This window comes from Fonsecaea erecta (assembly GCF_001651985.1).
Source record: "Fonsecaea erecta strain CBS 125763 chromosome Unknown Scaff1, whole genome shotgun sequence".
NCBI classification, from domain to species: Eukaryota; Fungi; Ascomycota; class Eurotiomycetes; order Chaetothyriales; family Herpotrichiellaceae; genus Fonsecaea; species Fonsecaea erecta.
The window spans coordinates 109,098-121,591 of NW_017387244.1; the positions used below are offsets into that span (position 1 = coordinate 109,098).

The window sequence follows — 12,494 nt, forward strand, 5'->3', positions numbered from 1 at the left end:
CTTGTTGATCAAAAGGAGGGCGATTTCGAGAGGCAAACAAGAGTACGTTCGAGGTTTGAGAAGTTCGTGAGGTGTGGTGAATAGCTGGAGGCGTGACGCGAGGTGCGACAAGTCCAGAAACAGCCAGCAGCTGGTGGTGCGTAGGCGTTCGAGAAAGTCTGCAGTCGGCGTTCAGAGAGTCTCTCCAATCACCTGGCTCCAACACCGATATAGATCCTTTGCGGTTCAACGATGGATCGAGTGTCAGGCTAAGAGGACTGTCTGGTTCGAGGACACAGTGTTGTCGGCGAGGGCGTGCTACTGAGGAGTAGTGGAGATCTTTGACAGCAGCATTGACAAGTACCAGAAGGTGATCGCCTCCAAGCACAGGGACGGACGAGCGACCTCGAGCAAGGAGGAAGGGGACTGTGGGATGCGCAGCGACCAATGTGGACACAACACCGGTGAATTAATACGAAATATGTCGTCGGATGGGAAGCCTTTGGGGGACTAGAGGTCGCGGATTGTTGGACTCGAACAGCGATGCGAGACGTGAAGAGAGAGAGAAGCGACGAATACAAGGATCTAGGGGAGAGAAACTGGGCGAATCGCAGGCGGCTAGATCAGGGCAGCTCAGCCGAAGTCAAGCACAGCTCTTCCTGTTATTGATGCTCCATACAAGACCTCCTTTTGACTCCTCTGATCCCCTTTGGCCTGCATCAACCCCCTTAAAACTCTCCTGCCAGTACACAGGTGCTCATCGATGAGGGAGTGGTACAGGAGGTACACGAGAGAAATCATGATTCCTGCCATTCCCACCTCAGTCCATCAGCGTGACCAAGGCGCAATTTCATTCGCATTCCTCTCTGGTACTCGCCACATTCCTCCGTGACCACTCATCTTCGACTTTCAGCTTCAGCCCCAGGGCAAGGGGCCAGAAACAATGTGCACCTCTTACGGAGTAGAAAGAACACAGCCTTCCCGGTATGTGTAGGGCTGAGCAACATGACTCTGCTGTCAGCTCCTTACCGTAATCCGAATCATCTGCCCGCCGCGGGCGTGGGTACGCCCAAGTACTTGGTATGTAAGTCAATTTCCTCTCATGCTGAATCTTTGACCTTTCAAAAGGACACTGTCCGCTCCGGTTCTCAATGTCTATGGTTTTTTATCCTCGATCACAATCACCATCATGTCCATCAGGCGCCTCGCATCTCCGCCTCTTTCGTTCGTGTTCGTTCTTTTCGCTTGCCGACCAGTCCTCGCATCTCCGGTTCCTCGAGTTATCGAGCCGGAGCCGGGCCCTCTGTCCTTTCTCGAGCTGGTACGGACGACATTTAGCAGAATAATTGAAGCCGGATTCCTCAGAGGCATCCTGACTTCACTGTTGGTCCTAGGATGTCTAGTCTGTCTCCTCATAGGTGCCCTATGTGGGTTGGCTGCCTACCTGAGGCATCATGACACGAAGTTGTGGGGACGACATGAGGAGCTCTATGTCCTTGGAGACGGGAAGGACGAGAAAGAAGAGTCGGCTTCACTCCCGGTCGAAAAGCATCTGAATGAATCCGACCCTTGCTATCAAGACAGGTCGCAATTTCTGGGCCAAAGCCGTGTTTCTCAGTACCTTTCCTGTAATGCTTCGACACCGGTGACAAAGATCAGCATCTACGCTTCGTCGTCTAGAGCATCGACCGCAACTAGAGCTCTATCTGCATTGACTTGGACGCCGCAAACTCCGATTCGAAGCCATTCAATGCCGCTCCGCTCCGCGCTGTCTGGATCGCCACCCTCGTCGAAGCCGTCTTCGCAGGCTCAGACTCTTTCCTTCGGACCAAGGGGAGTGGGCATTGACTCAACTTCGTCCCCAACTCCAAAATCCGTCCGTTGGGCAGATGAGGTTCAGATGACGACGGTGGAGAGAATCTTTTCAAGAGCCAGGGCGACATCAACGAAAGGTAGTTCCAGTGTTCATGTCGAAACCGATACTGGATTACGCAGCATCGACGGACACGCTCTTGACATCAGTGACGCATTGGCTGAGTTCTCGTTCCCAACATATCACCCAGATTCTGTGTCCCGAACAGGAAAACTCACAACTAATTTGGCCACGTCTCGCATTCGAACGCAGTCTGCAGAGACCTTATTCGATAGAACAATGTCAATGAAATTGGAAGGCGATACAAGTTGATTCGCGCGTTGAGGTTGTGGGTTTTCAATGCTGAAGACCAACCACTACAAAAGATGGATTTCGCCGCCAGGATTGCCTCAGGCGATCCGGAGTTCTTGAAGAATGCATTTAAGGCCATCAAAATCAAGTCATGCATCTTTCCTTGAGCAGACAGACGTGTATGCGTAGTTTTTATTTTTTTGCCTCAGCAGGAGGACCCTAGCTGTTGAGTCCTTTTTTGTTCAGCCACAGTGTAGTGACCACAAGTGGTGTCGCAAGCTCTGCTGAAGTTCTGCCTGCTGGTTCAGGCCGCCTACATGTTGCCAAGAAGAGACAACATATACGTCAGTCGTCAGTATGACCTTTCTCCGGCATCGTTCTGAGTGAGGCGGCCAGCCCCGGTCAATATTAATGTCACTATGGCAGGTTATCATTGAAAAGTCTAGTAGTATCGGCTGTGCTTCTAAGAACCAGTGCTAACTCTCACCTTGGAACTGGTAAAGTACTTTCTATCTGTCTTATCAACTCGATGTTCTGCTCAATGAAAACGAGGTGGAGGTGCCCTCAGCAGTCCGTCGTCCTCGGCAGATTGACCCTTTAAGCGCATGGCGTGCGCGACTAACGCCGCAGCCTCGTCAGGCCACCCCGTTGTGGCTTGTCGATTGTTCGTTTCTTGAATCTGACACAAGATTTGAAGGGAACAGACAATGGAAGCAGCCACGAAGCCCTGGTGCAGCTCTCAAACTCGTGTGTGGTCTCGACCTGATATTTGGGTCGATATTCAACAGCTCGCTCGATTGCGTTGAGTTGCCGAAGACGCGATGAGATTCATGTTGCGTTGGCACAAATGAGTCTCGATGAGAATTCGCAGGGGCTTCAATGCGCGAGAACTTCTTGCTTCTCTGGCGTCAGACTCACGGGCATACCAATACCGCCCGTTGCCTTCGCCTATTTCTATCCGCCTACTTGAAGTCCATGCTGCCTCACCTTTTCTTGATAGCAGTGGGGGCATAGCAGTCTCACTACGCACGTTTTCTGTCGAAAACGCCCCTCCGTTCCAAGCCCTGTCTTACACATGGGGCTATCCGTTGATTCCAGAGTCCCGACCCTCACGGAGCAGCAACTGGCGCCGTCTTGCGTTTGTGCAACGGGTACAGGCTAGGACTCCCCGTCTGCTCGACCTGGATAGCCATCACGGTATTCCTGGAACCAGCATCGGGACATCGTCTCCCTCCACTTCCCAATCTCAGAACCTCCCGGTGCTGCGCACAAGAATCACGGAAAACACTCCGTGTTTCCCGGTGAAGTGCGAGGGTCGCAATATCCGCGTGACGGCAAATCTACATGATGCGCTTGCCATGCTGGCGCGACGGCGCAATGCTACTTCGGGGCCCAAATACATTTGGGTGGACGCCCTGTGCATCGATCAGTCCTCCCTGGCGGAGCGAAATCAGCAAGTCAACCTGATGGCGGACATCTTCAAGGCGGCGCAAGGCGTGGTTGTGTGGCTCGGTGAAGAGGATGAGTTCACGCAGGACGCGTGCACGGTAATGGAAAGAATTGCGGCTGTTCCCAGGGAGAAGTGGCCCGGAGTTCCCTATACAGGCTTTTACGACAAGGACGGCTCTTGCTACCACGAGCTTGGGATTGAGCCTTTGAGCTATCAAAACTGGCTGGGTTTAATCGCATTCATGAACCGCCCCTGGTTTTCTAGATCCTGGGTGGTCCAGGAGCTGGCGCTGGCGAGAAAGGCCACTGTCATCTGTGGGAGTCGAGTGCTGCCGTGGGAGCAACTGGCCAAGACGATTGAATTCATCCGTGCCACCAAATGGTATCATCACTTATCCACCGAGAAGATGCGGCATATTCCTGGGTTGGGGAGTTCAGGAGCGTATAAAAAGCTTTTAGCAAGCAATACCAGGTTCGGGCTGGAGCCCGTGTATCTCAACAACACACGGAATGCGCTGCAGTCGTATTCCCAGCGGGAAGATAACGGCAGCCCGTCGCTCAGGATACTAGTGGACACGCATAGGTATACCGCCGCGACTGATCCTCGAGACAAGGTATACGCTTTCCTGAGTCTGTCGAATGCAACAAAGACGTCCCCAGAGAAACCCGACAGGATCAAGCCAAACTATCAGACTCCCGTCCACAAAGTATACACAGAGGCTGCATGCACTCTGCTCCGGGGTACGCGGAATCTGAACCTGTTATCCCATGTGCAGGACCGATCTTCGACCAAAATCAAAGGTCTTCCATCTTGGGTTCCGGACTACTCTGTGCCTCTTTCGCCGTATCCGCTTGAATTCCGAGGGAAATGCAACTGGTCGGCCTGTGGAAATCTGAAATGGAAGGCACCCCGTGACGAGACGATGCTCCTCAGAGGCCTTTTGCCAATACAAGGCTTCCACATTGATACCGTCGCCGAGAAAGCCGTCATGCCGCACGAAGCCACAGATGCTGGAGAGCCATGGGCCAGCATTGTGAATCTCGTTTTCCACCTGCCGAATCCCTATTCTATGCCACCAATTCGGAGCGCTCCGATCTCCCGCCTCGACGTCCTCTGGCGTACGCTGACCACAAACACGTATTCTCGGCAACATCCAGCTCCTTCTGAATGTGGAGCCTTATTCATCGACTATATTCTCAATCTGCAGATACGACACCGTTTGGCCCCGTGGTCATCGCACGACACTGATTTTCAACCACATCAAACACCCATCTCTACCCTCACCAATCCCGATTGGCACGGTCTCCTGGCGTCTGAGCCTGCAGATTCTCCGTACAATCTCTCTTTCTATCGCGATCGATTGACTGCGTTGGTCGAGAATATGTTGTCAAGCGATTCATACACGCCGCTTGATCTTGCTCAATTACATCATGATATCGAGCACGGGTCTGGAAGATCGCGAAGGCTGTTCCGGACGAAAGACCTATTGCTCCTTGGCACGGGCTCTCGCTCTCTCCAGACAGGAGATGAGGTTTGGATTCTGGGAGGCGGTAAGGTACCGTACCTCCTTCGTCCTGTTAATAGAGAAACAGATGGTCAATATCTGGGTGAGAGAACCCATCGTTTGGTTGGCGAAGCATATGTCCATGGTCTGATGCACGGCGATCCACACCGTTTCGATCTGGACATGGTGGAGACAATTTTGGTATAAACGCCGCCACTCCATGAGCCCTCACCTTCACAGACAGGTGTCGAAGAAAGAAGGGTTTTGTAAGCAGGGAAGTCACCAGCATATACGAATATCTCACCGGAGGGGTCCGCTGGAATTTATACATCGTGCCCTAATGAAAGAAGTCAGCATGGTCTTACACCGGGAGAAGTGACAACATCAACAGGTGCAAAATTGATCATCAGAAAAATTCGAGAAGATAAGTGGCTGGTCGGTTTAGACACTGCGTCCAAAAGTCCAGGGTTGCGAAGATGATCTTCAACCACTGTAACGGAACGCTCCTCTGGCCCCAGCGGCCTCGTCATTGAACAAAATCTGAGGCGAATGCAACGAGCACTTACTTGTTTGGACCGATGCCTGACCGAAACGAATGCCACTGAAAAGGGATCAGCCCACATTGATTTCCAGTTTCCCTCTCCTCGCTCTCATCTCCTCCACTTTCTTTTTGTCCTCCTCAAAACGTTTCACCATGTCCTCTTGCTCCAGCTTCCGTCTCTCCCGCATTTGGAACCTATAGAAGTCCTCCAACGGCTGGGTTTTCTCTTTCTGCTTCTCCGCCGATTCCTTCGCCTCGTCCATCCGCGCGCTGCCTCTTGATCCTCGGGTAACGGTGATGAAACCATCTTCGTCGGGAACCGCGCGTTTGCGTGCGTTTTCGCGAGACCGAGACTCTTCAAGTTGCGCGTAAGCAGTCATATATGCGTTGACTGAACGAAGAAGGTCCTTGCGCGCGGGATATTGTAGCGATTTGTGGCGCTCATACCTCCTCAACCCGAGTCGCGGCATTTTATCCAGCACTAAATCTCCCGCGCCTTCCCATGCGATCGGCGTACCCGCTTTTGCGGCTCGTTGGGCGGCTTTGAGAGCGAGTTCCATGCTGGGTCTGTCCACAAAAACGACCACGGCCGATGCGCCACTCTTTTGAATTTCGCTGTCGAAGACATGTGGCAGCGAGTATGTGTCCAGTCCGGCCTCGATTTCTTCGAGAGACATTCTTTTGCGCTTTCGACTTGATTTCGTGGTGGAAGCGGGCTGTTTGCCCGGTGCATTCTCCGAAAAGTATATTTGCTGTATGCGACCGCCTTCGAGTTGGGTCGTGAACAGGTGTTTCAACGACTGTTCAGTAGCGTAGACTGGGATATTCACCAAGAACAAAGATCTAGGTACATCCTCATCGGGGATTTTGGGATCGTGACGTTTGAGGTAGAGGTAGTGGGTGGCTGCTTGGGAGGAAGTTCCTGTGCTAGGTATTTCCAATGGCAAAGCGGTGAAACCGCCTACCTCTCGGGGAGCCCTTACCATGGCGAAGGATATTGTCCTACGGAGCATACAAAGCAGACTTCAACTTTTTTTTGTCGCAGTCGGAGAAAGACTGCGCCATGTGGGGATTACAGACGGAGCCTTAAATGACAACAAATGACGGTCATGGTGTGTCACAACGAGGCTGTCTTTCATGCCGCTAAAATCACTTACATTCCTTCAACCACTTCCTTTTGGAAGGTACTACCTGTTGAGCAATCCGCATTCTGTCTTGTTCAGGCTGCCCGATCGAAACTCTAGCCAGATATGGGTGTACCTCATTCTTTCAGGCGTTCCAAGATATGACAAACAGCCCAACTTTCACCCCACCCTCCAGTTGGACATTTCAAGCGATTCTCGAAATCAGCGCCTTTGGTGGACAGGCAAACAATTTGGACAACGTTATCGGGATTGCGTTCATATGCCATCGCCAAGCTCTGCTGCACGGCCTCGGCTAACTAAGTATTGTTCAGAAGTCCGTCAGGGACAACAAGCTCCGGCTTCATCTTCTCGCGTTACCGATCCACTGGTTTCTCGTGTCTGGGGGGCACGGATAACTGCATCACTTGCCTGATGGAGGATAATATTCTTGTGGAACTAGCAAACATTGATCTTACTGGCCATCCTGCCTGTTCTCCCTACCCAATGCGTACATTCATTTCAGAGTCTCTTTCCGCGGCTAGAGTCCGTGCTATTTTCGCGAAGGTATTGCCTTGAACAGGAAGATTACCGAAAGCACGGAAGATCCTAGACTTGAGACACAACACCATCGGAGGATAATGATTGAAACAAGTTGGACACCGTTGACTGCACAAAATGTCTGGGTTTTGAAGAACCTCAACGAGGTCTATCCCCCATCGCACCAGCACGGATACCGATGATAGCTCATGATTGGCGCGCTGAGAGACCGGCTGCACGTGTGACTCTCTAGAGCGAAAGAATCTGGCTGTCCTTGACTGCAAACATCTCTCTTCCTAGCAGCATAACGAGCTTCACCAATGTTGTGGATTCCGTCGTAAGACTTCACTCAATGGCTTTTGCCATGCAAGGTCCCAAGCCAGATGCTTCAGTATTCAGTATAATTGAGTGTATATCTTCTCTGATCAAGTCTTGTATGGTTAGATCTTTACACACCAGCACCCGAACAGACGAGCTGATACGATGGAGGCCTAAGCGAAACGTCGTTGGGGGAAATCCAACCCTATTCGTCAATGCTGACGCCGTGTAGTGTGTCAACAAACTCAGTTTCAAGACATCGCAGACCTATGAGAGGTAAGAGAGGTTGAGGTGATGGTTGTGTGAAATGGAAGCGTCAGAAAGATGATGTGCAGCTTCGCTCAGTCGCCGGCAATGTTCTGATATCGGCCTAGCCTATAAATAAATAACAACGCTAGACGGCTTTTGGTACTAGCTGGTACTAGCTAAGAGTGACGTCAATCACGGTCCTTGGTACTCCGTATTCGGATTAGCGCGTCGGCATGCACCGAGTTCATCCTGCTGCTTTTCAACATCGGTCATGGAGCAGCAGATGCGATGAGATGAACTGGCAAACTTGACATCAAAACAATATACTACCGCTGCAAGCTCTCTGCAGGCACCTCGGCGCCTGGCGGGATATATCGAACAAAATCTTCAAACCAGCGGCAGCTTTCAGGCGGGAATAACAGACCATGAATCTGAATAAGCAAGCACGCCCACGAGGCTGGGCTGTTGAAGCTCTCGGCAACGAAGATGGCAGTCTGTATGGCAACCAAAGCCTTCATCGCACAGATCGCGGTCATTCTGTCTCTCCACTTCAACTTTCGTTGCTCTCTCATGCACCTTGAAGTATCTGACTGGTGCGGGTCTTCCCTCGATACATGAACTGCTTCTTTCTTTAGATGGATGTCCTCTACCACACTCCATCTCTCCGCAATGTTGCCATCCAGTGGTCAGCAATGTCTCACATCCTTTACGCGGAGACTGGGAGGTCAGTATAAGTTCACCTTGTTTTGGCACCTCGCATACCCTCGTCTTCTATCCTGTCAATAAACAACACAAGCGTCGAGAAAACATCCGTTCGTTGCATTATTAATTGAGGGGTCGTGCCTTTTCTTTCGACATATTCGCTCGTGTCCCGGCCGGTGGTTTCGAATTCTACCTTTGTACCTTTGAACATCTCAGCAGACTCACTCAGTGGATTCCCGCAAGATGTTGGCTTCCTGCTCACTGCTGCTCGCGGTCCTCGCTGGGTCGGCCCTGGGGCTGCCATTCCTGAATGGAGAAAAGCGTGATAGCAGCTACTATCCATACAGCACTACAACTTACAGCACGCCCTACTCGACATACCCCTCTTACAACCCCGTCTATACGCCTTCCACAACCTACCCATCTCTGGTGTATACGACGACTTCTATCTACTCTTCCCCAGTCTATACCAGCACTTCAACATACTCTTCTCCAATCTATTCGTCCACCTCGACATACTCTTCTCCCGTTTATACGAGCACTTCAACATACTCTTCTCCCGTTTACACGAGCTCTTCGACATATACCTCTCCTGTGTATACGTCCACGTCGACCTACTCTTCTCCCGTCTACACGAGCTCTTCGACATATACCTCTCCTGTGTATACGTCCACGTCGACCTACTCTTCTCCCGTCTACACGAGCTCTTCGACATATACCTCTCCTGTGTATACGTCCACGTCGACCTACTCTTCTCCCGTCTACACGAGCTCTTCGACATATACCTCTCCTGTGTATACGTCCACGTCGACCTACTCTTCTCCCGTCTATACGAGCTCTTCAACATACTCCTCCCCGGTGTACACAACGACCTCAACCTACTCATCTCCCGTCTATACAACCAAAACTTACTCTTCACCCGTCTATACAACCACAACCCACTCTTTCCCAGTGTACTCTAGCTCTTCCACTTATTCACTGTACAGCAGCTCCTCGACATATTCAACTTACTCTACTACGTATACCCCTCCGGTCGTCTATACTACAAAACCTTATACAAGTCCCGTTGTCTACCCCACAACGACCTACACAACGCCTTACACTTCTCCCTACACTTCTCCCTACACTTCTCCCTACACTTCTTCTGTCTACTCTCCGTACGTCACCCCGCCTGTATATACCACCCCGTACTCGACCTGCCCCGCCGCTCCCACCATTACCAGCACGATCACCTCTACAGTAACTGTGACAAGCACAGTAACATATAGTGTCACATCCACTGCGACATACACGGCCACCTCCACGGTGACGGATACTGTGACAGACACAGTCACCTCAACAACCACCGTGACAGACACCATCAGCAGTGTGGTGTACTCTTGCTCCACAAGCTACAGCAGCAGCACTACATATAGCAGCCCGACCTATTCAACCTCAAGCTACACCACACCCCCGTACAATCCCTACACGACCACGTATAGTTCCGCGGTGTACCCCGTCTACACCCCCTACACAACCACGCCTTACGGTTCGGGCTGGTGAGCCGTACATGATGCTTCGAACGGCAGGCTCCGACTCAAAAAAGTGCTACTGACTTGGGTTCATGGTCAACGGATCCTTCCATCTTTGTCTAGGTTCAACTACGACAAAGTCGCCTCCGCAAAGTCCCAGGCAGGAGGGTCGGAGACACTGCGGGAAGAAGAGTGGCCGCTTGACACAAAACCCGACGGTGTGGAACAAATAGTTTGTGATGGGCAGATTTTGACCGCGCACTGCAGCACACGATGACATTCTCTTTTGTTTCCTATGTACCTAGCTAGCCACGCTCCTTAGCTCAAGAAGGGGGGCAGCCCCTCATAAATTTAGTTCGATAATATAGTTGTCTCCAACACCAAACATGTTGACCGCCATGTTACTGACTTGTAGTCTGTGCCCTTCGTCCCGGACCAGCCCCGAGTCCTCCAGCCAAAAGACCAGTTGGTGTTGTTTTTGATACGCGTTTTCTTGGGGGAAAAAAGCTTAAGATGCATGTTTAAAGCATTCGTGAGACTGCTTCCCACGTCACGGAGCACGGGTAACGCAAGTCATGCCAGAGAGATCATATGCGGAACAGAGAACATCATGTTATCAGAAGCACCAAATGGCAGTGCGATCATGGGAACAAAGCCTTTGATCCAGATACTGTCAAGGAGAGTCACGCAAAGTTTGGCAGGCGTATTGTGTTGCGGCTGAAAACGAAGTTCTGACTCGACGACGACGAACTTGAAATGGTCGGAGATACGGGGCTGCTTGGCGTCATAAAACCCGAGACTTTGTTGATGTTGTCAAGGAATTAATTGACTTTGCTATTTAATTTTGTCTCCCCATCCAGCATCCTGTAGACACCATGCGGACAAACATGCTGAGGGTATCATCATCTGCTGTCCGTTGTTTGAAAAGCCATCCTTCGGTCGGCTGGCTCGCGACGCCAACACTCCGCGGGATCTCCTCGACCAGCTCATTATCGGCCACTGCGCTCCCCATTACCGCAACAGGACCACCTCCCAGTGCTCCCGTGCCAACCTCACCTCAATATGGCGACCGAATCGAAGAACGAAGAAGAAAAGCAGAGTTACTCAAACAAGGCAAAGAGCTCCGCGCAGCAACCCAACCGGGGGCGAAGACAGGTTCTCTGAAGAAAAGGTTTTGGAAAGAGGTACACGTCAAAGAAGTTCCCGAAGGGTACCAAGTCTATTTGGATAAAAGGCCTGTGCGAACTCCGAATAAATCGATCCTTACAGTCCCACGCTCGAAGCCGCATCTGGCACATGCTGTCGCGATTGAATGGGATCTGCTCGAATCTGCACAGCAAGCGTTGAAAAATCATAATATTCCTATGACCTCAATCGTGGCTCGAGCGCAGGACATCATTGAGTCAGAAGCACAGGGAGATGGCAAGGTCCGGAAGGAAATCATTGCAACCATGATGCGTTACCTGGACACAGACACGTTACTCTGTTGGGCACCAGAACACAAGCCGACTTCGTCCTTGGAAATGCAAGCTGAGCGAACAGAGTCGCTACGTGAGATCCAGATCAGGACGGCCAAGCCCATCCTCAGCTACCTCAGTACATCTGTGTGGCCTGGTGTCGAAATCAAACCTGTGCTGGGCGAAAACAGCATTCTGCCAACGCAGCAAGATGAAATGACGAGAAGCGTGATACGTGGGTGGATTTCTGGGCTGCCGGCATACGAACTCGCAGGCCTCGAGCGGGCAGTGCTGGCGTCAAAGAGTCTCCTCGTCGCTACGAGACTGCTGATCGAGTGGAGCGAGGAGTTCCGGGATATGCAACACCCCGGCAGTGAGAAGCGGTTTGGTATAGAGGAGGCAGCTGAAGCCTCGAGCCTGGAGGTCAGGTGGCAGACTGGGATGTGGGGGGAGGTCGAAGATAGCCATGATGTGGAAAACGAGGATATCAGACGCCAGCTGGGAAGTGTCGTTCTGCTCGTGAGTGGAAGCCGATAAGTCTGTCGAGGGATGACGGAAACCACATGCACATTCACGTTCCCCAACGCCAGAATTGAACTTGGAGACTTTCGAAATATATCTGAATAGGTTCTTTATGAACTGGACCAGCGTGTAATGTAACAAGGAGGATACCCGAGTAGTGGTTTGATACCTCCGTACAAGCAATAGAACATGTATTACCAGAGTATCGGGACCCGATTAGACAGTTGCCGTCCGCTCTGAGAGCATTATTGTCGTTCTTAGCTCGCAGCTGCGCCTTTCCATCATCCAAGCCCGAGATCCTTATATCTGTATGTATGTATGTATGTAGGTATGTATGTATGTATGTACACTATGTACATATATGCGGACGCCACCCTGGCGGTTGAGAAACGTTAAGTGGTGGCCCGGGCCGAATGGCGACTCTTCAGCCACAGCG

At 51.5% G+C, this 12,494-nt stretch overlaps 4 protein-coding genes across 4 annotated transcripts; 3 read left to right on the forward strand and 1 right to left on the reverse strand.

The window, feature by feature from the left end:
- Positions 1-3,000: 3,000 nt before the first annotated feature.
- Positions 3,001-5,304, forward strand: AYL99_00031 (hypothetical protein; the record flags this gene model as incomplete). Its single annotated transcript, XM_018831547.1, has 1 exon — positions 3,001-5,304. One exon carries the CDS (start codon positions 3,001-3,003, stop codon positions 5,302-5,304), a length of 2,304 nt encoding a protein of 767 aa, XP_018697426.1.
- A 405-nt stretch (positions 5,305-5,709) lies between these two features.
- AYL99_00032 (hypothetical protein) lies at positions 5,710-6,624 on the reverse strand (the record flags this gene model as incomplete). The annotated part of the gene is made up of 1 exon (XM_018831548.1): positions 5,710-6,624. The coding sequence occupies one exon, from the start codon at positions 6,622-6,624 to the stop codon at positions 5,710-5,712; it is 915 nt and encodes a 304-aa protein (XP_018697427.1).
- Positions 6,625-8,811: 2,187 nt separating this feature from the next.
- Positions 8,812-10,110, forward strand: AYL99_00033 (hypothetical protein; the record flags this gene model as incomplete). The annotated part of the gene is made up of 1 exon (XM_018831549.1): positions 8,812-10,110. The coding sequence occupies one exon, from the start codon at positions 8,812-8,814 to the stop codon at positions 10,108-10,110; it is 1,299 nt and encodes a 432-aa protein (XP_018697428.1).
- An 844-nt stretch (positions 10,111-10,954) lies between these two features.
- AYL99_00034 (ATP synthase mitochondrial F1 complex assembly factor 2) lies at positions 10,955-12,073 on the forward strand (the record flags this gene model as incomplete). Its single annotated transcript, XM_018831550.1, has 1 exon — positions 10,955-12,073. One exon carries the CDS (start codon positions 10,955-10,957, stop codon positions 12,071-12,073), a length of 1,119 nt encoding a protein of 372 aa, XP_018697429.1.
- Positions 12,074-12,494: the final 421 nt, after the last annotated feature.